The sequence below is a fragment of the Nannospalax galili genome, unplaced genomic scaffold (genome assembly GCF_000622305.1).
Source record: "Nannospalax galili isolate Female #2095 unplaced genomic scaffold, S.galili_v1.0 scaffold321, whole genome shotgun sequence".
NCBI classification, from domain to species: domain Eukaryota; kingdom Metazoa; phylum Chordata; class Mammalia; order Rodentia; family Spalacidae; genus Nannospalax; species Nannospalax galili.
In genome coordinates, this window is record NW_008345972.1 from 236,980 (window position 1) to 261,537 (window position 24,558).

The 24,558-nt window shown below is 45.2% G+C and overlaps 1 protein-coding gene across 1 annotated transcript in view; it reads left to right on the forward strand.

The window, feature by feature from the left end:
* The window catches only part of Pkd1l1 (polycystin 1 like 1, transient receptor potential channel interacting), a 151,820-nt gene that overhangs the window by 44,074 nt on the left and 83,188 nt on the right, over positions 1-24,558 (forward strand). Inside the window, exons 10-19 of the mRNA XM_029567884.1 lie at positions 1,873-2,054; positions 4,576-4,797; positions 6,701-6,861; positions 10,488-10,838; positions 11,937-11,996; positions 14,184-14,360; positions 15,433-15,510; positions 16,496-16,638; positions 18,274-18,394; positions 22,610-22,721. Coding sequence (XP_029423744.1) covers positions 1,873-2,054; positions 4,576-4,797; positions 6,701-6,861; positions 10,488-10,838; positions 11,937-11,996; positions 14,184-14,360; positions 15,433-15,510; positions 16,496-16,638; positions 18,274-18,394; positions 22,610-22,721 — 1,607 coding nt within the window. The remainder of the gene's footprint in view (positions 1-1,872; positions 2,055-4,575; positions 4,798-6,700; positions 6,862-10,487; positions 10,839-11,936; positions 11,997-14,183; positions 14,361-15,432; positions 15,511-16,495; positions 16,639-18,273; positions 18,395-22,609; positions 22,722-24,558) is intronic.

Genomic DNA, 24,558 nt, shown 5'->3' on the forward strand with positions numbered 1-24,558 from the left:
AGGCTTCAGGTTCTCTCTTTTGATTTTATATTGGAGTGGCCTGATTGCTTTTGTCTTCAGGAGTTCCCACAGAGGCCCAAGTCAGATAAGGCTCAGATGCTCTCAGGCTTTCTCCTAAGGTCTGGATCCCCCCAGGAAAGATGTTGTCCTCAGGAATTTGGGGGTTGGACTGGCCTGGGAGCAGGGCCCAGGAAAATTCTGGTCTTGGGCAGCTGGTGGCCATGCCACCCAGGAAAGTAGAGGGAGGCGAGGGTGGGACCAGTCCCAGAGGGCTCCTGGTTTGGTCTGGATGAAAAGAATCAGGAAGCAGTGGTGGTTCTGGGCCGAGAGGTCAGCCACAGTGTCTGGGGTGCCAAGAGAAGAAATGGGCCAGTACACAGGCTAGGAGGAGAGATGGGGCAGGGGAGCTGGGAGAGTGAATGAGGCTGGGGGAGTCAAGGCGCATTGTGCACCACTGGACTTCCCCAGGAGAGAGGCTGGCGGGTTGTGCAGCCTAGGGAAGCAGAGGGAGATGAGCTGGTTTCTTTTATTATTGTGACAAAACATCTGGCAAAAGCATCTTAAGAAAGAGTTGAGGGGCTGGAGAGATGGCTTAGTGGTTAAGAGCACTGGCTGCTCTTGCACAGGACCCAGGTTCGATTCCCAGCACTTAACTCCAGTTCCAGAGATTCCGATGCTCTCCTCTGACATTTGTGTGCATAGTATGATATGGATGCACTTGCATACATGCAGGCAATACATTCATAAGCATAAAATAAAAATAATAAATAAAATATTAAAAAAAAGAGTTGGTCGTGGCTCCTGTGGCTCCTAATTTGAGGGTGCAGTCCCTCACATGAGGAAGCATGTTTCAGGAGCAGAGGAGCTGGTCACATTGCATCCTTGATCAGGAAGCATTTCTACTCAGTCCAGGACCCCAGTACACGTGCCATCCATATTCAGTGTGATCTTCTCTTCTTGGATGAACCTTTCTGGAGACACCCACTGGATCATACTTACGTGTGTTTCCATGGTGATTCTAAATCCAGCCACACTGATGATGAAGATTAAACATAGCCATATAGTCATTTGATCGATCACTGGTCCTCATCAGGAGAGTGACCAGCAGGGAGCCCCATGTGCCTGTAGAAAGAAAATCCAGATTGGCTGAGACTGCCCCCCCAAAAACACAGCAAATGTTAGATAGTAGGTTTTTATTTTTCAAATAACATCAAGATTTTTAAAGCATACTTTGAATAACTTACTTGTAACATGTTTCAATATTTCTGAGTTTAAAAATATTTCTCAAAAAAAGTACTCTTCAGTTGGATATGGTGGCACACGTCTTTAATCCCAGTACTTGAGAGACAGAGGCAGGCGAATCTCTGTGAGATTGAGGTCAGCCTGGTCTACATAGCAAGTTTCAGGCCAGCTGGGGCTACAGGGAGATTCTGTCTCAACCCCCCGACCCCAAAACAAAAAAACAAAGCAAAACAAAAAAAAATGCCAAACAAACAAGCAGAAATATTCTCATACAAATTTCTATTCTCCAAAGACCATTATGTGTCCAGGCTTTGGAAGTAGCTAGGTGAAGGAAGCCAACAAGTGCCAAGACCATGGACACATTTACTGTGGACAGAGGAGGTCTGACACTGTCCACCATGTGCATAGAGGGAGCATGGGTATTTAAGGAGTTATATTCACATACCAGACAACTGCATATTAACAGAGACTTGGATAGAGAAGGGTTCATGCTCTTCCCTACAGCCATGTCCTCAGATGGGCACATTGTAGGTAACTCCTCTAGCTGATGTTAGAGGTTAGTGTCACATGTATCTGTCCACAAGTATCTGCTTCATCCTTATGTGATGCCCCTTGTCATTGGCCCTGCAGGTTCAGATCAAAGGTAGTGTGGTATATAGCAACTACTGTGTTGCTGTGGAGGTGCGACCCAGGGCACCTGTCAGTGTGATCTCCGAGGGCACACACATCTTCATCCCCAGGGCCACCTCGATGCCCATCATCCTCAGAGGATCCCAGTCCTATGATCCTGACAACCCTGGAGCTGCTCTCAGGTGAGGACACAGAGCTGTGAGGCTCTCACATTCTGGCTTCTCCAAACTCTGGCTCAGGAATGTCAGGAGTTAGTTTGGGAATTCTACCAAAATAGTTTTGAAACATTTAAGCATACCAGCTTTCTTAAGGTAAACTGTTTTATTCATTATCCAAATACAAGGTAATGTAGGAAAGGGAGAATAAAATGTGAGGAGCTTTGTAAGGTGATGCTTAAAATGTGATTTTGGAATGTGTGGTGTGAATGCTGCCCTTTCATTAAGATTCTGGTTTCCCAGACGCCTTGGTATTTGGGAGGCAAGAGCGCTGCTCAGCTCTGTGGTGTAGCTCTTGCTGTTATAGATTCTGGCCACAGCAGCAGCAGCCCCACCTGGGGGCCCCCAGTCTCCTGATATGATCCTTTACCCTCCAGCACGCATCCTCCACTCATCCATCCCTCCCCATAGCCTCAGACTCATGTCTTCCACCAGAGTGCTCTGGTCTATGCACAAGCCCCCTTTGTATTCCTTTCTTGTGCCTCAAATCACCTCAGCTGCAAATCCCACTGGCCTTCCCTGTGTCCCTCCAGGAAGCTCTTCTTCCAGTCACTGAGATGGAAACTTTCAGTGCATCTTTGACATCACTTTCTCACACTTATGTCCCCTCTGTTAGGAAATCCTGGTGGGTGGGTCTTTCCAAACACCAGCTCCACACACCTCCTTTGCTTTGAGAGGAAAGTTACCAGGGCCTTGGCTTCTGTCCATTACCTGCAGTTGATTCTCTAAGACAGAAGATGAAGCCTTCTAGAAAACTCCAGAAGCCTTTTCTTTGACACTTTGACCTCTTATACTCCCTTTTGGCTCTGAGTGGAAGCCAATATCCTAGCTGTCTTGGCCAGTCCTGTCTTTCTTTAGTTCTCATTTCCATGCCTGCTGTTTACTGTCCTTCCTCATTGAGTGTGTAGTTCAGCACAGCAGAACTCTCACTGGTCTCATCCCTGAGCCAGATACATTTATAAGTAAGTCAAGAGGTTCCTTTGTTGTCTTAACCCCTGTGATTCAGTGTTTGCTGCACCCAGGTGTGGGATGCAATGTTGCTTTGCCGGGGGTTCGAACCAGCGACCCCCACGCAGTGATAATTGGGGATGAGTAAGCACGCTGTTCGCCAGCCCATGCTGTCCCCAATACCGGGAACACTCAGGCGCAACGGGGAGCCTAGTCAAGCAGGGACTCATTTATTGTAGGTGTTACAGAGCTTATAAAGGCACCTGGAAATCCCCCCTCCCCCCCGAGGGTGTATCTTAGGATGGTCAAGCGCTGATCATGCACTCCTCAGCAGTGCAGACGTATTCTTCAGACTTTCAAAGCAAGTCAGGCCGCGCCCCCAGTAACTGTCTCTTGGACTTCTGCAAGGTGGGGCCTTTAGGTCCCCACATTGCTTGAGTGCAGTGTTGGGGAGAGGCTTCCCCCAGAATCCACCTGTTTACCTGCTGTAGGCACAGCTCCCAGCTGGCGGTGCTTCTTCTTCTCCCCCCAGTCCTGACAGACCGAGGCTGTGTCTCCTTCGATGCTGCATCCACACTGTCAGCACCTATCATGGTGCCCCAGAAGAGCTCAGTGTTTTCCACTGAAAAGTCCTGAATGTGCTCTTGGGGAATAAGGAATCTTCCAGGGGATTCACGGGATAGTTGCTCCGCACACCTTGTGACCTGCACTAGGCACTGAGTTCTGCTGAACCCAGAGGATGTTTCTGCCCAGTGGAGATTAACAGACTGCTGCAACGTCACCTCATGCAGCTCTGGGAACAGAAGTGATGAGAATGTGGTACCTGCAAGCCAGCTAGGGAAATGGGTTCAGCAGCAGTTCAGAGTAAGTGGCACCTAAGGAAACAGGTTGCCCACGTGGGACTGGCACAGCTAGCTAGGAGATTTCTGTGCCATTTCCTGCCTGCCACATGCCTGTTTAAGTGTGTCTCCCCATCTGGAGTAAGACCCGCTAAGGCTGGGAGATGCTGCCTTTCCACTTGACCCTGATGGACCAATTGTTTGTCTTACTGCCTTTGGCAACCATCATTTTACAGAAAGATGAAGGAGAATCTCTAGAGCTTCCTGCTGGCCCCACTGTTTATCAGCTCTGTGAAACATGGCAGCTTCCCCATGTGTTTCTTCCTAAATTCCCACTGGTGTAACATTGCTGTCTGTCAATGGAACTGTCACAATGATGAGATGCAGCATTGGCAGAGTGACTAGGGGAGCATGGCTGTGTTACTTGTGTGCAGATGGGGCTGCCATGCACAGGGAGTGACAGGAGATATAGAAGGGGTGGAAGGGAGCCAGGCTGACATGTGCCAGCCAGCAGGAAGCAAGACCCTACGTCAAGTGCAGTGGGCCTTGTGCCAGTTAGTGAGCGGGGGAGGACAGCCCAGCTTCCAGCTCTCCCTGTATTACTAACATCAACAGAGTGAGGGGTATCATCTCTTCTCACCCACATGCCCCCTTAGCACATAGCAATGCTGACTATGCCCCTCCAATGGCCTCTCCAACAGGTATTACTGGACTTGCACTGCCAGCAGCTTGCCAGGGTGGCCCTGCTTTGATGATTCCACTCCACACCAAGTGGACACCAGGGCTCCTGCAATTTCCTTCCCTGCAAAATGTCTCAGTGAATGCTGTGACCAGTTCATTGTGACACTGACAGTCTCCAGCAATGGCCAAAACTCTTCTCAAGCCCAGGTGTTCCTGTCCACCCGTCCTGACCCTGCCTTCAGGTACCCCTGCCCTGGTCCTGTGGAGCTGAGCCCTCTGGCTGGTGATAGTCTGAAAGGAGTCTGTGTTTGTGGAGACAAGTGTGGAGTTAGACAACATGGGTGCCCCATTGCTAAGGAGGAAGAAGGTAGGGACCAGGGAGGGGCTGGTGACTTGTCCAGGTCTGCCGTCTCCCAGTCTAATGCTGACACAGCAGGCACTCTGAATGAGGAAGTGAGGGATCCCTCCTGCTACAGCACCTATCCCCAAGATGGAAGAACATTCCAGTGCTTGGAACTCTTAGAAGGAGGCAAAGCCATGTGAGACCCAAGCCAGGCTCTGAGAGACTTCTAGGGATTGCAGCACTAGAGGGACACAAGCCCGAGTCCAGTTGTGACATCTGAGACCACTAGGGGTGGCAGAGGCAAAGAAATGCTGTGACCCAAACCACAAGCCCCTCAGCACCAAGGCCACCACAGTAGCCACATGGACATCCCTAGGTACCAAATGCAGGTACCAGGACCCAAGCTGAGCAGCCTGGATGGGCAAAGGTGCAGCAGCTGGGTTCCCCTCCAAATGGATGGGCTATTAGGTGACTGAGCATGCACTGGAGCCCAGGAGAGCCCACTTTGGGCTCCAGGAAGATTTTGTACACTCCTCAGAATGGCTTAAGTGAAAACTTACAAACAATTTATTGTGGAATTTTCCATTTAGTATTCCAGACCTTGGTTGACTGCTGGCAACTGAAACTACAGACAAGGGCTGTTCATACATATACACACACAAACGGACAGGTGCACAAACATATGGTGTTTTGCGTGGCTCCTGAGGAAGCAGCAGACTCCTCCTGCCATGATCCTCCTGCCATGGTCCTCCTGCTATGATCCTCCTGCCACTTACACTTTTACACAGTGAAAGGCACAGGAAACACTGTATACATTTAGAAAGTCGCCCCTATACTGGGTCTCTTTTATTTGTTTGTTTGTTTACATTTTATGTGTATGAGTGTTTTACCTGCATGTATGCAAGTGCACCAGTGTCATGCAATGCTCACAGAAGCCAGAAGAGGGCATTGGATCCCCTGGAACTGGAGTTTTGAGAGGTTGTTAGCCTCTGTGTGGGTGCTGGGAACCAAACCTAGGTCCTCTGAAAGAACAACCAGTGCTCTTAACCTCTGAGCCATGTCTCCAGCCCCATGTACTGGGTCTGGTAAGTGGTTCCCAAGTCATTCAGGAAAGGAATCCATATGATGAGCCCAACATAGTTTCTCACACCACCTGGTGGCATCTTGAGGAACTAGGGTTCATGAAATGCTCTTTGGTAAGCACAGCTGGGTCAGCAAAGGAGCCTAGAGAAATGACCAAGAGATGGCTGTGGTGACTCGGGACTGTGTGTGTGGGATGTAGGATTGTACAGGGTACTGGGCCGTGGGATTATAGGGTATGGAGCAACTCATGAGCCAATAGTCCTACCCACGTAAGACACAAAGCTGAGGTAGACACCAGCGGCAAAGGTAGATGGCTCGAAGAACCCAGATAAAAGTGGTTCATAGCTGTGGAGACAAGTCTGGGGTGAGGAAGTAAGGGGTTAGTGCAGGTGCTAAGTTACTACGTGTATGGAGAACATGGCCACAGGGTTCAGTGATGAGGCAAGGAGAGCCCAGGACTATTGGTCCTGGAAGATGTTTCACAGCTTCCCTGAGCTTGGTGAGGTGCGAATGTGCTTGCCTGGTGTATTAGGTCAGATCATGCAGTATGGAAGCTGGTCACATGGTCCTGTGCTCCCTCACACAGGCTGTGATGTTGCCTTCAGTTCTCACAATGCAGAGTCAACATGGATTGTTCAAAGAGGCCGAGCCCAAATGAATACAACCAAAGAACCCTCATGTTGTTTTCCTACAACATCAAAGTGATTTGCCTGTTACAGATTTGTTCACATCTCCTGGGTCAACTTTAAAGACATCGGCATCAACTGGAATGAAGAACTTTCTCTCCAAGCCTTGTGTGAAGACTGTGGAGATGCACGGGATCTCTCTTATTCCTGGGATCTCTTCCTAGTCAATGCCACAGAAAAGAGTGGGATGCAAGGTATAATGTGTGCTCCATTTTGCTGATGGAGGAAAAGGCTCAGGGTTCTGTGGTTCCTGAACCATGATGCCTGACTGCAGAATGGACAAGGCACCCCAAATGGTTGCTCATGTTGTAAGGAGATTGTAAGGAGATTCACTTGGGCAATTTTATTAGTTTGAAAAGCCACAGGAAGCCGATGGAAAGGCTCTATGATGCAGCTCACTGTCCAGAGGACTGTGGCCCTATAAAACTGTGAAGTATATATTATGTTTCAAGTCCCCATTTTCCTGGCAGACAATTCCTAAAAATCCTTGGAATCTTCCAAGTGATCATGCTTTTATATGCTGATGAGCTGACAGGTAGCTAGCAGTCCCTATCTCCCCAATGAGGCTTGGCCAGCCCAACGACCAGAGCCAAATGATTTAATGAGTTATATCTGTGCAACCAAGCCTTCCATGAAGTCAAAAAGGACAAGGATCATTGAAGAAAGGGAGTTTCCTAGAGCGTGGAGTCCTGGAAATGGCATGACAACTCCTGGTTTCTACCCACATACCTCACCTGTGCAAACCTCCATCTCTGTCCTCCATAATGTCCTTTACAGTGAGCCAGTGAATTTGTTTCTATGAATTCTGTGAGCTGTTCTAGGAGGAGATGATGGGAACCCCTTTTTAGAGTCAATTGGTTAGTGAAGTGAAACCGCTGGGCATTTGAAGTTGGGATAATCCTGTATGATCTGTGAGAGCTAATGCTATACCCAGGTAGACAGTATGAGGACTGAAGTAGAAATACCAACTGGTGTTGCTGCTCAATAGCTTGCTTACTGGTAGGGAGAAATTCCCACACCCTTAGGCATCACAGAAACTGTCTGTGTAATAAGAATAGATCAGGGGAGTCTGAGCTGATCTCTCCTGCCCAGTCACCCCTGTCTTTCTGGGACAAGTGCTCAGGAGAGCCTGATTCTACGCTCTCACTCTGTACTACTAACTGGAGATATCAAGGTCCTCTCAAAGATTCCATTTTCTTGGATGAAAGATGGTGATCCAATCTGGCAATCCAAAAAGAGCCTATGCATCTTCTTTAAAGTAGTGTTATGTTGCTTCTCCCAGTAAGACACGAACAATTGTCCACTCACACCACATAGGGCACCAAAACAAAGATGATTGCTCCAGTCAGAAGCAGGGATGTGAGATTACTCACAGGAGTATGGGTGGTTCAAAAACAGCTGCATCACCAAAAAGCCCACCCAAGCATGGGTGAATGAGGTACACTGAGCATGCGAACAGAGCAGTTGTTAAAGACCAAATGAGGATGGCCAACAGGGAAGAAACAGAATTGTAGTTGCTCAGAATAAGAGCTCCTGAAATGGCATCAGAGGGGTTCTTGGTTTTTATGAGAATGCATGGGGGAGGAGGGCGGAGAGTATTGAACTGAAAACTATTACAATTGTATTGATCAGTAATGATAACACAGGATCTGGATCTGTGGTTGGTTATTGATGGGAGGTGCTCTGGGTAGGAAGCGGTTTCACCAGATGTGTGTGTTATCTCCTCAGTGTTAGGGTGTCTGAAGAAACCCTCCAGGCTCATCAGAATAATCTCTGTGCTCTCATGCCTCATGTTTGCCTGGGCTGACGAATACCATACCTTCATTCATCCTTCCTCATACTGCCCCACAGAGTGGACACTGAGGTGTAAATCAGGTTAAGATTGAGTTCCCACATGATAGCGACATGCTCAGAGAGACAGCTCGGGGGCACATAGAAGAGCTGTGTTCTGTGCTGGGCAGCCGGCACTGCTCAGCCTCCCCTGGCTGCCTCCCGTATTTTCTTCAGTCAATTCAAAAGGGCTTTCGAATAGTACAAAGCAGAGCTCGAAGGACAGCTGACCCACATGAAGACACCCAGTACGACTGCACCTGAGCTGCAGGAGAAGCATCCCGAATACATTAGGCAAATCAGATTTTCCTGATTCAAAGCCCATGCCTGGGTGGGGATCCTGCACTGGGGCACAGCCGCTGTGTAAGCTTCAGCAAAGTAGTGATTTCCCAAGATGGACGTGTCTCCAAGAACCTGGAGCCGTCCTGGCCAAATGCACTTTCTTGAGTGGCGGGTGTCATTTATATGTCTGTGGATTTTCCCCCCTGTTATTTCTCTGTTGTCATAATTTCTGAGATACTTTTTAGAATTGTTACACCAGATCCTCACTGTTGGGAATGGGAGTGGCAGGAGAAAATCCATACGCTCCAAATTATTTCCAGAATACATTCATGCAAGGGGTTCATAGGACCTGAGAGGGTAACCCTTGGTTCTCTATGGAGCCTGGGCCAAATCCGGGGAAGGGGCTATGAATTCCTTTTCCCACTCGCACACATTTACATCGTGTATCGATTTCCCACTGCTAGGTTGGGACCACACTCCAGAATCTTGATCTCTTGTGCATTGAGTTTCCAACTCTTGTCATATTTGTTTAAAGTAGTGTTGTGTGACTTTTCCTGGGAAGATGTGAACAAATGCCCATTCAGCCCAAATAGGGCACTAAGATATACCAAACATGATTTTACCCAAATCAGGAGCATGGATGAGAGTTACTCACAGGAGTGTGGGTGACTCAAAACAGCTGCATCACCAAAAAGACCATCCCAGGAGGGATGATGACTCATAAAACAGCCTCCCTTGGGTCCCACTCTCACCTTACTTCCCACCTCCTGTACACTGTAACAGTCCCCACCGCCCATGCAGCTAACAGGAGGAAATGAACCTCTGGAGTCTCAGGTGAGGGTCCTGGGCCCCTCTCCACCTTCTACTAGTCTTAACAGCCGTGACCTAGCTAGTGCTGTTCTGCTTCCTGTGTTACCATGACTACATAGATCACCACAGTGACCCCTGCCCATGATGGCTGATGATAGTCATGCTATGCCTGAGGAAATACCTTTTTATTTTATTTTATCTTATTTTATTGATTTATGTCTATTTTATGTGTATGAGTGTTTTGCCCGCATTTATGTAAGTTCACCATATGCATGCTATGCCTGCAGAGGTCAGAAAAGAGTGTTGTATCTCCTGGAACTGCACAGTTATAAGCTGTTTTGTAAGTGTTGAGAACTGAACCTGAGTCCTCTGCAAGGGCAGTCACTACTCTTAACTTCTGGGTCATTTCTTCAGCCCCTCAGAGGAAATAGCACCACAGTCAACATGCTTATTTAACCTGTATATTTATTATTTATTTTTAATTTTATTTATTATCATTGTTGTGAGTGAGTGTATGTGTGTACATGATATATGTGGGGGGTGTGCCTCAATGCACATGTGGAGGTTAGTGGACAACGTTGTGGGGTTGGTTTTCTCCTTTCACCTTCACAAAGCTTCCAGGGATCAAACTTGGGTCACCAAACTTGTGTAGCAAATGTCTTTACCTGCTGAGCCATCTTTCTGGCCTCATGGGGCACATATTTTTTTTAAACTATATACACATCTTTATTTGCATATCATACATGTCTTCCATTTCTAACATTGTTAGTATTGTCAGTGTGAACATCTATAACCTTTAAAATTTTTATTGAGAATTTCACACATGCATATAAGAAAAACAAATGTTTTGTATTTTTGGTCCAGATTTTAACCCTGTTGCACTTGTATTTAATTTAAGTCCCTTTCTGTAGCACCGTGGGGTTACTGGGAACCTCAGCACTTGGGGCCATTCTGAAGTTCTCAGAGCCAAACCTGCAGGAGGATCCCAGTGGGTCACTGGCACCGCACTCACTGGAGCCTTTGCGCATGACTCTGGACTGGCCTGCCCCTTCCATCCTGGGACGCACCTCCACAGACTCCACAGCAGCCAGCCACGAAACTCCTGCTCCTGGTCTTATGGCAGGCCCAGACGAGCCTTCTGGGGATGGTTCACTGAGCCCAGAGCCAGGGTCCCTGGGTGAGGAAGTGCTAACAGTGAACACCCCTGAAGGAAGCTGGCCTTTTCCCAGCTCTTCCCCTGCCTTTGATGGTAAGTGCTACCACCTTTACACATCCAGGTACCAGGATCACCTGGGAAGACGTAGATAGGGTAGATCAGGTTTGAAATCACACCCACGGGCTGGAGAGATGGCTCAGCATTTAAGAACACTGACTGTTCTTGCAGAAGACCCGGGTTCGAATCCCAGCACCTACATGGCAGCTAACAAATGTCCATAACTCCAGTTCCAAGGAATCTGACAACCTCTTCTGTCTTCTGCAGGCATTACACGACACGGATACACTTTCCTACATGCAAGCAATACATGCATACACATATAATAAAAATAATAAATAAAATATTTAAAAAAAAGAAATCATGCCCACCTTTTGCCTTGACTCAGAGTGCTGGGTTCACTCAATGCAAAGCACAGCTTTCACCTCAAGGGAATGAAATAGTATTTTGTTTTTATTGTTTTGAGGCAGGTTCTCATGTAGCCAAGACTGGCCTCCGATTTCCAGTGTAGTTAAGGCTGCCCTCAAATTCCTGATCATCCTCCTCCATTGTCCAGGTGCTGGTAATCCAGGCGTGTGTCACCACGGTCAGCTTAGATATAGTTTCCAAACATGAATGACAGTGGCCCAGGGACACACATACAGACTGCTCTTAATAATGAGTTCCACCATGGAAGGGGTTACATGAAGTTTTATTAGTCATAGACTAAAAAAAGTTACAAAGCAAGGCATTTGCCAAATACATTGGTGGGGACCACAGGTAGATGACTTTACAGTAAAGTGGGGGAGGGGCACTCCTATAGGTTTTAGACTGACTGATGACATTTTTAGGTTGTAGATTGGTAGCCAGTAGCGGTGTGCTGAGAATACACTATAAAGGCTTTACTTGATAGAAAGATGTTAGATCATATATGGGAGTGGACAATTAATGACCATTAAGGGAACTAAAAATAATTCAAGATAATTTGGCTCTGATCTGCAACATTCCAACTCTTGACAATCATGAAATCCTAAGCATTTAGCCATGCAGAATCTTTTTTTGATTTTCTTTTGGGGGAGGGCTTTAGTTTACAGAACTCAGTACTCCCTAATTTTGTCTTAAAATGAAATATTGTAATTTTGTCCTCTTGTATAGAGTTTGAAGCCTATTACAGTGACATCCAGGAGGCATTGCCATCCCGAGGAAGACAGCCAGGTGACTGCTTCTAGCATGCTCCCCCTGGGAGCCCTGTGTCACTGTACACTATCCCTCCTCCACTCTCCCTGTGACATCTGGATCCACCATCCTTGCCCCCTTACACCGAAGTCACCTAGAACTTGTGCAGAGAACTCTCAGAGGGAGAATATGAACCTTTCTTCACGGCACAGAGTGGCACAGACCTTGCTACTAGATTACTTACTGCTCTGCATCTAGAACCCAATGCTTCCAAACTCTCCAAAAGCCTCAAGCCCAACAGTGGGCAGTCCATGCCCCTGGTGCCTTGCACGGTGCCATCTGTGCAGCAGGCCTCCTTCGGGCCCTTCCCAGGTTGCCTCCATACTGAGCATTCTTCCTGCAGGTCCATTCTACTTCCCTACTTTGAAATCTGCTTCAGTGCTGTGATGACTCCCATTAACCCAGCATTTCTGCCCTTACCTGTTCTAAGCAGACAGTATCTGACCCAGTGATGTCTTTCTCTATCTGTCTCATATTCATCTGACATCTTCAAAGAAAGTTGCTATGTCTAGTTTATACTAGAGTCCAGAACTATCCCAATGTCTGGTGCATCAGCATCCAATAGAGTACAGTGTTCAAATGCATCAATAAGCTCAAGATGACCTGTCACATAAATAGATGATGAGTGAGTGACTTATGTATCAGAGGAATAGATGGATGAGGAGAGAGTGAACAGTGCCCCATCTAGTGAATATGGGTGAACAGAGAATGTTGCATTTACCAAATGAAGAGATGAGTGATTTATTTGTGGACCGAGAAGGGCTGGGGACAGCAGAAAACCAAGGCCCCACCCCCAGTGACCTTTTTCCAACTAGGTGCCACCTTCTATAGTTTTTAGAACCTCCCCAAATAGCACTACTAGTTGAGGACCAAACATTTAGCATATGGACCTCTGGGGAATATTTCCTATTCAAACCATAAAAAGCATAAAAATTTAAACTTTTAATACATATACAGATATGATGCCAGACCCATGTTTACATTCATGGTAGAAGCTTAAATTAACCAGTATCAAAGGAATGAAAAAGACAGATATGTCATTTTATCTTATTTATAGCAATACTCTGACAAGAGTAATTCTAATCGCTCAAGGTTTGTCACTTTCAGTATTGTGCTTTGTATCAGTATAGGCCTTTGTTTGAAGTTTTTAAAAGTTTTTTAAAAATTTTATTTGTTATTTTATGTGCATGATTGTATTGGCCTTCATGTATTTAAATGCACCTGTGTCTTGCAATGCCCTCGAAGGACAAAAGAGGGTATTGAATCCCACAGAACCGAGTTAGGACCAGTTAGCTACCATGTGGGTGCTGGGATTTGAACCCGAGTCCTCTGCAAGTGCAGCCAGTGCTCTTAACTGCTAGGCCATCTCTCCAGCCCTCGTTTGAGGTCTTAAGTCGGCCTTCTTACCCCAGCATCATCCGCTGTCACTCCTCTCCAGACAGTGCAGTGTTCTTCTGCCTCTACTTCTTCCTGCCGCCGGCAGCCATTTCTCTTCCCAACAGCCAGAGGCCTTTCTCAGCCACAAACCAGATGATCAGTTCCCTCTGACCAGCCCTGCTGGTGACTTCCAGTCACACACAAAACAAAGGCTCCAGGGGGGCAGCCCAGGCATATCTCGACTTCATTGCCCACCCTTTGGTCCCTATTTCCCTCCTGCAGCTACCCAGGGAGAGCTCCTTCCATGGCATTTGCTTTCTACTCACCCTGGAACTCTTCCTCCAGATCGTCACTGAGCCATGAAGCCCTTGCCCACCCTCTCTAACAGAGGTCCTCTTCCATTCCCCACACTCTTTCTCTTCGAATCTCTTGTGTTTTCTCCATCATTTATTATTGACTGACTTTGCATTACTTTTTCTGACCTTCTCACTATAACATTCCAGATCACAAAAATTCTTTTGATCTGGTTCACACTGTCTCTGATCTATAGACCTGGATGCCATAGCAGATATTTGTGGAAGGAGGGAAGGAGAAAGAAGCTATTGGATCACTAAACTTTAAGACAATAAAGCATACCTCTTGAATATGTGTACTTGCTAAAACATCATTTTATATGTGCAGGATCCAGAAACTGTAGAAATTAGTACTAGCATCAACGTTGAATCACCATGCTTTAGGAAGATCATAACCTTTCCTTTTTTCTCCCGTGCCATTGATTTATCTTCTTAGGGAACAGTACCAACCTCCTGGGATCAGGACCAAGCATGAATGCTGAGGCGAGACCCAGCGATGGGGACAATCTGTTGGACCCCTTCCTCCACACAGGCAGAGCAGAGCCAGCTCTCATGATTGACTGGCCCAAGACCCTGGTCAGTTCAGCTGTCTTTTATGGCTATACCTCATCAGGTATGAACCTGTTCTTTGCACCCTGCAATTCATAGCCTTTTGGATTTCTTACGAGTCTTAAAACCAAAGACTATTAAGATTAATATTAATAGTCTTTATTAAGACATTAATATTATTAATATTACTATTACTAATATTAAGACTAAGACTAACAGATCTACTAAGATCCGTTTTTGGAGACATCTACCTTTTCTGGGTGTTTGTCCCTCTGCAGACAGCAGCCTATGGCTCCTTCCCTAAGGATGGATCTAGCTTTTGCTATCCTCTGGGAATCCCAGTTTGCAGATCAGCGGGGAACTGCACGTTTGTGTGGCACCCAAACACCTAGGCATCCACCTGTCTCTGTGATCTTCTATAGAGTAGATGAGCCATTTACACGAATGGATCAAATGAAGCTGGCCCCGTGGGGCAGCTGAATCTAACCGGTCTTCCCTGGCACAGGCATATTGGTTTGTCTACTCTGATAGGTCTCTGATTTTCCAAGTACTACATGTGAATAGGTCACTCCCCATAATCTTCTTGGGGAAGTTATGAATTTCACACAGTTTTTATTGGTTTCTTCCTTTCCCTTGGGTCTCTCCTGATTTTAGGGTTAGCTGTACGGGGTCAGCATATCCTTGCTTAGGCAGTAACTCAGTTACCAGGGCAAAAGTCAAGAAATTTTCATAATCAATATTTTTCAAGGACTTAAATACCTTAGTCATATTTTATATATAAATTCGTAAAATAGAAAAATGAAATGCTGAGCCTACTGTAAACATATAAAATGAGATCTCGCCAGCATTCTCTTGTTGTTCAGGAAATCTGCATCATTTCTGAGCCGAGGATGACTAGTCCATCCTCAGCACTGCTTTTGTAGGGTAGGGGTGGTCTGGAGATGGGAACTGGGGTCTTCAGAGAAAGTTGATAACCAACAGTCTGGTGGTGTTCCCAACTGTGAACAGAACATGTGACCAAGGCACCATTTGCCTGCACCCTTGGAGCACAGGTGGGACCTGCTGCGACTCTGCTATTCTCTGCCACTCAGAGCTCACTGATTGGCACTTCTCTGTGGCTGCTTTCTCTTCTGTAGGTATCATGGGACCAGTTGTGACAATAAAGCCGTACTCACTGAGCAGTGGTGAGACATACGTTCTACAAGCTTCTGTAGGTATGTCAGGCTGTAGACTGGAGCTGGTGTGGGGAACTGTGAAAGTTTTTCATCACAGTCACACTTAGAAACTAAGCCATGGGTCCCTGCTTCTGCCCTGTTGCAGTGAACACCCTTACCCTTGGTTGCTCTCTTTTTCTGGCCTCTGGAATTTACCCAAGGGACAAGCTAAAGGCTTTCACTTAGGCCATGTTCTTTCTTGGTACAGGAGATCCCTGAGAGCCTGCCTATGACTCCCAAGGTCCTGTTCAGTGTCCTCTGTCACCTGAGAGGGTGAGCCCAGGATGCAACTGTCCTGCTCAGAAGCCTATCACTCTGTCCCGCATACCTTCTCTGACAACCTCCATCTCTTCCCATTACACAGGCTACTATGTGACAGTCTTTCCCTGTGTTATTTTGGCCAAGAAGTCTTGTCCCCACGTCCCTTTCCTAACCTAGTATATCATTCCTACCCTAGGGCCCATAACTCAAATTGCATTTTCTGCAGGGGTTGGCTGATCAATAAGACAAAATTAGTCACTCTCTTCTCTTGGAGTTTACTTGTGTTGGATGGTCTATTATCCAAGGTTGATGTGTCTGTTAAATAAAAAGCAGAGAAGCAGAGTCCAGCCTGGCATAGGCCATATGCATGATCCTCATAGGCCTGATAAGGCCTGATAAGGGACTCTAAACGTGTGGCACAGAAAGTTCTAACCCGTAATTTGTCCCCACAAACATACTGATTAAAAAATTGATGCATGAGAATGACCGTTGTAGGCTGTTTAGTAAAGCAGAACGTAGACAACGCAGTGTTTAATCACTGAAGAATAGTAATTCTGCCTGCTGGGCTGTGTATGCTCGGAGGACTCATGGTGGCTGTTTACAGCCGACTCTGGACACTAGTTAAGGATGGGAAATACATATATTCATACAGTTCTCGAATGCCTGCTCTTCTCCACTGTAGTTCTCTGTCCTGGCTAAAATCCCCATCCTGTCTTTTTCTTAGCTTCAAAGCATGGTTTACTAGGCAAAGCTCAGCTCTACTTAATGGTCAACAAAGCTCCACAGGACATGGCCTGTCAGGTGCAGCCCCACCATGGTTTGGAGGCACACACCATCTTCAGTGTCTTCTGCATGTCTGGGAAACCGGTATGTGACAATTTTTTAAAAATTTTATTTTTTATTATATTTTTTAATTTTTAAAAATTTAGTAATCACATGATTAGAAGAAGCATTTCATTAAAGCTTTAACATATTCAGTAACACACTGCAGAGCAAGGATACTTCTCTTTCAAAAGTGGCTGTAAATTTTTAGGCTCACAGTTGAATTAATACAGTCATACAATATTGAACTCAGTATAAACCCTGTAAGACATTTAAAATTGAGTTTTTTGACCCTTTAAAGAAGATCTCTGTTTCATTTTAAAATATGGTGTTTCCTACATTTTTAATGCTACTAACACTTACATGTTTGCACATGTGTCTTTAATCTCTATATATCTGATTACAAGTAGTCACAGTCAGTTACGCTCGGATCCTTAGTACCTGAGCATGGATGTAAAGTCATCAGGTAGATTACACTGCTAATGTTTATCACCTCTACTATTTAACATGAAGTAAATTTTTTTAAATTTTTAATAACTACATGATTAGAAGAAGCATTTCGTTACAGGTTTAACATATTCGGTAACACAACATCCCACACAATCTTACTCATCTATATACCCACTTCCCAAATGGCACCCTCCCATAGCCTCCCCCCACACTGGAGCCCATATACTCTGTCATCCTGTCACTGTCCACTGTGTTGTTGGCACCCCCAGCCATTTCCTTATCTGTCCTGGAAGAGTACAGATGGCTGCAGCTCTTAGAAGTCACAGGAGTGCTGTGCGTGGTGGGTTGCATGAATGAAAGGCCCCGTCCCTACCTGGGAAGCGCTGGGCCTGCCTTGCAATGGGGGCAAGCTGCTCTTGCATGAATGAGGTCTTCCCCACTAGTAAGAGGGAGCAAAGCAGCCCCCTCTAAAGAAGGAGAGGGTCCTTACAGGATTTCACCTCAAGGTCAGAGCAGGGGGCTCTGTTATCTCTGAGCATACAGGTAGGGGGTAACTCAGCTTGAGGACCATGACCCCTAACCCCAAGGCATGTCTCTGACACCCAGTTTGGGCAATGCAGAAGCCTTGTTGGGTCCTGTGAGGATTAGAGGAGAATGCTGGTGTAGAGACCAAGGCTTCCTTTGAGGTCAGGTGTAGACATAGCAGTAAGCCGTACAGTCACCATCCTCTGGCTGTGCATACCTCCTGTTCCTGATCTTTTTTTCTGCTCACGTTCCTTCTCTGAATCCAGCCCACAAGTACAGAGGGTCCAAATCCAAGCTTTCTCTCAGGGCTCAGTTCCAGTGACATCAGCTCCCAGCACAGTGTGTCTCACCACCCCACCTGTCGCTCATAGATGTATCATGCCGAGCAGCAGAAAGATGAGATACAACAAGGCTACAGTTGCTGTGAAGGGCTGCAAGCCTCTGATTCACAACTGTTAAGGAGCCAGTTGACCTGAGTGGGGAAATCCTACTTTATGCAAGAAGTCTTTTGGGCAACAGGACGTATCTTCCCTCAGGGCAGGGAGGCCTCTCTCCTGTGATGTACATAGAAGATGACACAAAAACACAGATATGACTCCAGAATATGACCACAGTGACCACAAAGGCAAAGATGTGGTGTTTGTTGTGAGGCCACTCACAGTGTATTCACTGTCTTGTTTTTTGTTCCCATGGATCGGATCATAGGACTTTCATTATGAATTTCGTTACTGGATAGGAAATGCTTCCTCACATAGCCTGTATCGTGGACAAGATACCCACTATTACTTTTCATTGCCAGCTGGTGAGACCTCAGACAATTACAAAGGTAAGTCTCAGGGCCTCAGGGCTATGTCTACTTATCACTCCAAACATTGTCTACTAGTTTCCAAAACCACAAATTATTAAAACTCACTAAAAATTAAAATAATTTATTCACTTTGGTAAGTTGAGGTCAGTTACCTGCCTTTATATGAAGAAAGAACATTGGAAACATCATCAGCGAATTAAATTTTTTTTTATTTTGTGTGTATGAATCTTTTACCTGCATGTATGTAAGTGCATCCATGCATGCAATGCCCATCGAGGCCAGAAGAGGGTATCAGATATTCTGGAACTGGAATTAAGGATAGTTGTGAGCTGTCATGTAGGTGTTGGGAACCGAACTTGGGTCCTCTACAAGAGCTGCCAGTGCTCTTGACCACTGAGCCATTTCTCCACTCTCTGAGTTGAGGGTTGTTGTTTTGTTTTGTTTTGAGACAAGATCTCCCTGTAGCCCCAGCTGGCCTGGATCTCACTATGTAGACCAGGCTGACCTTGAACTCATAGAGATTTGCCTGCCTCTGCCTCCCAAGGGCTGGGATTAAAGGCATGTGCCACCTTGCCTGGCCTTGAATTGAGTTTTTTTGTATCTTTAATTTTAATTGAAATACAATCTAGATGATAAATGCCAAAGAATGTTCTTATACATTATTTAAATATATGAGAACAAGCTATCCCTATCCTACTAATAAAATATATCATGTCTGATGAATTTTTAATGTATTATAGATGAAACCAAATCAAGTCCTGCCCCCCAAATAAAATATGAAGAAAGATTATTGAGTTAACAAGTAGCATGTTAGTCAACTTCTCATTTCAAACGTGAGCTTTTAAAAAAAAAATTATGCTTTGTTTTTTTTGGTCTTTTTGAGACAGGGTCTCCCTGTAGCCCCAGCTGGCCTGGAACTCACTATGTAGACCAGGCTGGCCTTGAACTCACAGAGATCTGCCTGCCTCTGCCTCCTGAGTGCTGGGATTAAAAGCGTACACCATCATTCCTGGTTATTTGTGTTTTTTTATTTATGTGTATATGAGTCTACCAGCTTGTCTGTATGTACACTACTTGCATGAAGTTTCCAGGGAGGCCAGAAGAGGGCATTGGATCCCCTGGAACTAGACTTACAGGTGGTTGAGAGCCATCACCTGGGTCTTCTGAAAAAGCAGCAAGTACTCTTAGCTGCTGAGCCATCTCTCCAACCCTGAAATAAATCAGCTTTTTAGTTTCCTCTTGGTTTATTTTTTATTTTTTTGGTATTTTTGGTCTCCCTGTAGCCCCAGCTATGGAGACCAGTCAGGCCTCAAACTCACAGAGATCCGCCTGCCTCTGCCTCCAGAGTGCTAGAATTAAGGCGTGTGCCACCACACCCAGGTAGTTTCCTCTTGTAAAGAGGAAAGGTAATTTTAACTCAGAATTTTGGATGTTTCAAGTCCATAGTTGATTGAACCTGTTGCGCTGGGCCTACATTAAGCACACTATATCATGGTGGAGGTGTGTGGAGGAGACCTGTTTATTTAATGATTAGATGAAAAGGAGAAGAGTGGGAAAAAGAGAAGAGAGGAGTCAAGGTCTCTGATCCCTTTGTTAGAATGTTCCTCGGTGACCAGATGATCTCTCACTATGTTCTGCCTCTTAAAGGTTCTACTCACTCACAACAATGACAGGCTGAGAGCGAAACCTTCAACACATGGGTCTCTGGGAAACATCCCAGGTCCAAACTGTAGCAATCCAAAACCAACATGAAGCTGGTGGTGCCAGGTGCTTTCTATCTCAACCCCTGTCCCTGAGGCCCTGCCCACCTCTGAGCCAGCACACAAGGCTTGGCCTCACCTGAGCATGTGAGGAATGCAACAGTTTGACACAGTGTTGGGTTATGTACAACCCAGTCTGGTTAATGAGAGTCTCTGGGGATGGTTTTGGTTTTCTAACATGTAGGCAGGGTTGAAAATCACTAAACTAGGGGCTGGAGAGCTGGCTCATCAATTAAGAGCACTGACTGCTCTTTCAGAGGACCTGGGTTCGATTCCCAACATCCACATGGCAGCTAACAACTGTCTATAACTCCAGTTCCAGGGGAATCGGATATCCTCTTCTGACCTCCACAGGCTGTGCACAACACAAGGTACACTTACACATATCCAGATGATGCACTCATACACATAAAATAAAAAGAATAAATAAAATTTAAAAACACTAATCTAGAAGTATCTTTGATTTAGGCTGGTTAGGATTATTTCAGTCCAAAGTATAAAATAGTTTAGCTAAATGGTGTGCTTAGGCATCAACTCTCCTTTAAGCTCAATCAGAATACTTTCTTCCTAATTATCTGTCTGTCATCTCCAAATGGTAGCACTTTAATTTGATTCTAGGGTCAAGTCAATCTGAGCAAGCTTTTCCAAGTATGTTTTTTTGTGAGCTTTGTAATCATGTTCTGATTGACATAATGATTATTTTGTACTTGCATTTGAGATTGAGTTTTCTTCAAATCAGCAACCAGACTAACAGTTGATATTGCTGCATGAAGATAAAGATGGCTTTCATGAGTCTTTCATCCATAAATCCTTAAATACTAAAATTGCCTTCACCTGTCTTCTGGAATGTCTTCTCATTATGACTGCTCATTCGAAGCACAGCCACTTCTTGCTGGTAGAGATAAATCCAGAGGCCACTCTAAGAGCTGGGTTGAAATAGGATATGCCTTGGATAAGGAGGCCCAACTTCAGTAAGACTCTTCTTATGACATCACTTGTATCAGCACCTGGCATGCCCCTTACCTGGGAGCTGCATATAGGGACATGATAACCTCTGTCCACTAGGCATCCATGGACCACAAGGCTGGACAGATGCCCAAAATGAAGGCCTTGAGTCAGGGACTGTTGAAAGAAAGGATATCCTGAGCTAACTTTATAGAATCAAATCTTAGGTCCCAGGCCTGGAGCAATGTCAGTTATTGCTGCACAAATCCTTCACAAGTGTGATGTTTGCTGGTAACTGTCACTATTATTATACCTGGTCCCTGTGAATATCTGTGAGTTCAGAGACAGCCCGGTCTATATAAAAAAATAAACAAATTAAGTAAAATCTTACCTAAAATTTACCCCCTTTTCACATTCTTTCTCTTGATTCACAGAACTTTATCTACAGAGGAGGTGCTTATTAAAACTGGTACTTCCAGGGGTTCACATAGTAACTATTGACCCAGAATCTCGGGGAAAAGGCAGAACCCAGAATTTGAGCTTCCTAGTAATTGTGAGTCAGATGTCCAGGGCCCACATCCCAAGAAACACAGGCCACCAAATTAAGTTTCCAAACTTAATTTACTTCATTTAATTTACTTAATTTACTAGGTTCCAGGTTGAGACTATTACATAGACTCCCAGGGCACACTTGTGTGCTGGTCTTCCTGTGTGGTACACACGATGTGCCTGAAGCCAATGTCCAAACCTGAAGTTCTTCTGCAGGCCTTCTTATCACGCCTCTGGGACTTTATTATAGGAAGGGATTCCTAGATGCCTCAAATAACCATGTCTTGTGAGATACATATATTTTCATGCAAACCTCCCATCAGAATTCTTTACTTTTTCCTGTCAAATTTGCCTTCATCATTTAGGAACAATTTAAAATATGACACCAACCCCTAATGGTCCATTGCAGAGTCTAGATTACACTCTCTGGACACCCTATGGCCTTTTTGTCCTATCCTAGCACTCCCTATTGGTGAACCAGGAGATGTTGGGGGTCGGGGGTAGAGATGGTCTTGTTCATCATGCTGTTGGGAATGGATGACTTATCTCTCTGTCTTCTGCAGCACATCGTGGTGGGTTCTGCCTATCTGCCCTCTGTGAACCTTCCTATCTCCCTGTCTGTTGAGTACTCATTAACTTACTTTGGTGCTCAAATCTTAGGTTGAAGTATGAGATCTCCCAGAGGGGCAGAATACCCTCAAGGTCTTCTCTCGTGCCTTGCCTTTTGCTGTATTCCCTGTAAACAAGCCATTCCCATCCTAGTTCAGTTTTGCTTAACAGAAATTCTATTTACTGATTTGTTGATATCCTCACTGAAGGTAATGTATGAGGGAAAACAAACAGATTGCAGTTTCATCCCTGAGTTTTACCAGTCACTCCCCGCCCGTCACCTGCACCATTCAGCTGCTCCCAGTGTGTGAAGATGCATCTCTACAGTCATGTGACCAGGATGACCCTCCTCTGTCATTTTCCTTCACAGTCATCATTTCTACTGAGATCACAGATGGCCAAGGCTCTAAGGTGCAGCCATGCACTGCAGTAGTGACTGTGCTACCCCGTTACCATGGAAACGACTGCCCTGATGAGGACCTGTAAGTAACATGATACCACACAGACAGCAGAACTTGGATTTCCTCAAGAGATGATGAAGAGATATACTTTAAAAACAGTAATTGGTCTTTTCAAAGTGGGCATCCCACAACAAACCTGTTAACCTACTTGCATGGCATACACGTGCTTCAGAATCTGTAAAGTACTTTCTCCTTTTATTTTTAACCAGCTTTTTAGTCTTTTAAGATTTATTTGGTGTGTGCGTGTATGTGTGTGTGTGTGTGTGTGTACACATGCCACATGAGTGCTGGTGGCCGTGGAGGTCAGACAGGGTGTTGAAATAGGGTGTTGAATCCTGGGAGCTAGAGTTATAGGTGGTTGTGAGCCACCCTACATGGTGCTGGGAGCCAAATTTGAGTCATCTGGAAGAGCGGCAAGTACCCCAAGCACTGAGTCACCTCTGCAGCTCCTTAGTTTTATTGAGGTGTAAATTGCATATTGTATAGGTCATCTGCTAAAAGTGTGTGATTCTTTGGGTTTTCACACTTACTGAGCTGTGACCTTTGCTGTAGTCCCGTTTGGGAACATTTTGGTTTTCAAATGTACTAGAACCTCTGTACTAGTCAGCAGTTACTCTGCATCCTCAGACTTCTACTTCCAAGCCTCCAAAACAAAAATCCACTTTGTGTCTGAAGACTTGTCTGTTCTAGGAATTTCACGTCAATGGAGCTTGCAAAGCCTTTAGCAAGTTTCTTCATTTAGTGTCTGAATATTATTGATTTTTTTCCATGGTGTGGCATTTATCAGGATTTCATTCTTTTTTGTTGAATAATATTTATTGTGTGGACTTACCACACTTTATTTACTCATTCACTGATTGATCAACATGTGACATAACCTATATTTTGTCTACGGCAAGCCAAGCTATTACAGACATTTCTTTGTGTGCCTTTGTGTGGATGTGTGTTTTCATTTCTCAGGAGCAGATAACTAAGAGTAGAATCCCTGGGTGTATGACACTCTAGCTTAGCATCTCTCCAAAGTGGCTGTGCCTTTCAGTATTCCCATCAGCTGCTGTTTCCTCCATCCTAAGCCTCCCCGTCACTTGATCTGTTTTATATATCCATTCTCCCAGGTGTGAAGTAGTGTGCCACTCGGGTTTGACCTGCATTCCCCTACTGATTGCTGATGTGGAGCAGCTTTCCATGGGCTATGATTACCTCCCCTGGAGATATACTATTCACATACTTGACCTGTTTTTAATTTGGTTGATTATCTTTTTATGATTGAACTGAAGGAGTTCCTTATAAACACTATGTGCAAGGTCCTTTATAGGTTCTCTGGGTATGGGCTCTTTTCCCAGGGCTTATTTCCTTGTTGTTTGCTTGGTGTTTTGTCTGCATGTTTATTGATTTTAAGAAGACTCCGTCTGTGAAGTTTCCCCATGTTGCACGGTCTGTGCATCTTCTGCCCAGATTTGTTTCTGTTTTTATCCATAGCCCGGCTTCCTATGTTCTTTAGTTATTTATACATCAAATGTGTGCTAGAGTAAGCATGGTTTGGTGCCCATCCAGAATTTGTAGTTCATTGGGATTTGTTTTATCTTTAGAAATTAAGGCCCCATTATTCAGTCAAGTGGTATCTTTAGATCATATGGCAAAGGCATTTGTAGAGTGAGGGCTGGAAGCGGCCTTGACTTAGTGCACAGAACTCTTTCCAAGACATCCAGGTACAAATAAGTGAATCATGCCATTTAAAAATAAGTAAAATCCGCAATTATTGAAATCTGAAGTCAGATTTTATATCCAACCACAAATACGATGCATATTTTCATTCTATTTTGGGTCTGGGCACTGTGAATTTTTTATTTTTGTGATT